The sequence below is a fragment of the Cyprinodon variegatus genome, unplaced genomic scaffold (genome assembly GCF_000732505.1).
Source record: "Cyprinodon variegatus isolate N-32 unplaced genomic scaffold, C_variegatus-1.0 Scaffold777, whole genome shotgun sequence".
In the NCBI taxonomy this organism is placed as follows: domain Eukaryota; kingdom Metazoa; phylum Chordata; class Actinopteri; order Cyprinodontiformes; family Cyprinodontidae; genus Cyprinodon; species Cyprinodon variegatus.
This window is the reverse complement of record NW_015151230.1, coordinates 186,058-187,788: the sequence shown is the minus strand read 5'-3', so window position 1 is coordinate 187,788 and position 1,731 is coordinate 186,058. Positions and strand designations below refer to the sequence as shown.

General features: G+C 42.9%; 1 protein-coding gene across 1 annotated transcript in view; it reads left to right on the top strand.

Moving 5' to 3' along the window:
• szt2 (seizure threshold 2 homolog (mouse)) overlaps positions 1-1,731 on the top strand; it is a 96,999-nt gene that overhangs the window by 80,030 nt on the left and 15,238 nt on the right. The window contains 1 exon segment of the mRNA XM_015396136.1: positions 118-192. Coding sequence (XP_015251622.1) covers positions 118-192 — 75 coding nt within the window.

Sequence of the window (1,731 nt, the reverse complement as noted above, 5' to 3'; positions counted from 1 at the left end):
AAAGGATTTTTATCAAAAACATAATTAATGGCAGAAATAAGGAATAGTTGTATTAACCATGGAAACAGAGTAGAAAGTCAGATGCTAACAGGTTCCTGCTGCTTTCCTTCATCTCAGGGATCCTACTTCTGTGTCAAGCAGTACGCGCTGGAGTGTTCCCGCATCCCCATGGGTCAGACGGTCAACTCCCAGGTAAACAGACCCCCCCCACACACACACACATGCATGAATGATCAAAACAAGACCAGACATGCGCTGCTGCTCCTCCATTACGGCCCCTCCTGGTTCTCAGAGGTCAGGACGGCTGCCGCCACAGTGACCTCAGTCAGTAGCAGACATGTTCAGGGTGGATCGGCTGACTGACTCTATGATCACCGCATTTAGCTTCAGAAGGACAGAACCAATGAGAGAAAGGAAGGAAGCTGGTCTGCCGGACACAGAAACTTTTTCCAGTTTATTATTTTTCTCTGAGAGATGATTTAAAGGTTGAAGGCTTTAAATCATGTTCCTAGTTCTACAGATGTGTGAATCCTGTTACAGAGGAAAGATTTTCACGTCTCTTCGCATCATATGAGCTGATTTATTATTAACAAGTTAACTGAAGCTCCTTTGGTTGAACAGGTTTATGAAGAATCCTTCTCTGTGAAATCATCTCCAGAGCTTCTAGAGGAGTTCCTAGAACAGGCCCGGTCAGTTAGCGTACCCTGTCAGACAAGGTATGCTTTAGTTCATAACTTTGGTTTTGTACAAAAAATAGACTTTTAACTACCTCAACAGGCGTGTATCCCTTTCGTCATGTACAAAAAAAATATTTAATTACTTACTTTTTTGGTGTTTTTTGAAGGGTATGTCGACCTTAAATAGTTCTTTTGTACATGACTAAAGGGATACACGCCCGAACAAAACTAAAGGGATAAACACAAATCTGACGTCTTGCGGAGGCATATTGACTATAGTTATGCTGGTCTGACATAACACTGTCCTTTATCAGCGGGTTGAGCTTCTTTCAGTCTTTAGCTCTGATGGTGTTACCCTAACAGATCAGACTCTCCTCAGCATACTGATAGAAGATCTGCAGCATCTGAAGGACCTAAGCTTCCTCTAGAAGTCCAGTCTGCTCTGTCCCTTCTTATAAACAACATTAGCTGGGACACAGGTCCACCCTCCATGCAGTGGATGGAGGGTGAACAGTGTGAACCAGAGACCACCCCGATGAGTAAAACGTTCCCTGTAGAGTCGGATAACATGTTAGGTGGATTGAGTGTTCAGCGATTAGAATATTTCCTCAGAGTAAAGGAAAGATCAAATTGAACTGATGACCTGATGACCCATTCATTCCCATCAGATGCTTATTTTGGTCCAGAAGTGAAGCATCTAAAGCAACATACTGTTCATCAGTAATGCTGAGGACCACTATAAAGTTCTGAAACCCTCGGAAGGCGGGACAAAACCATCTTGGTCACTTTTGTCATAGAAAAAGGATCATCAGCAAAACTAGACATAAAACAGGCGAGAACTTTCAAACTTCCTTCATTGAACCTGTGCAAGGAGCTCCATCTAGTGTCTGCAGTTCTGAGCTGATCATAGTCACACAGTCGGACTTAATTCAGTTCAGTTTATTTCTATAGCTCCAATTCACAACACACGTCAGCTGAAGGCACTTTCCAGTTCACCAGATCATCCAGTCAGATTGATTCAAAGTTTTCTATCTAAGGAAAACCAGCTGATTGC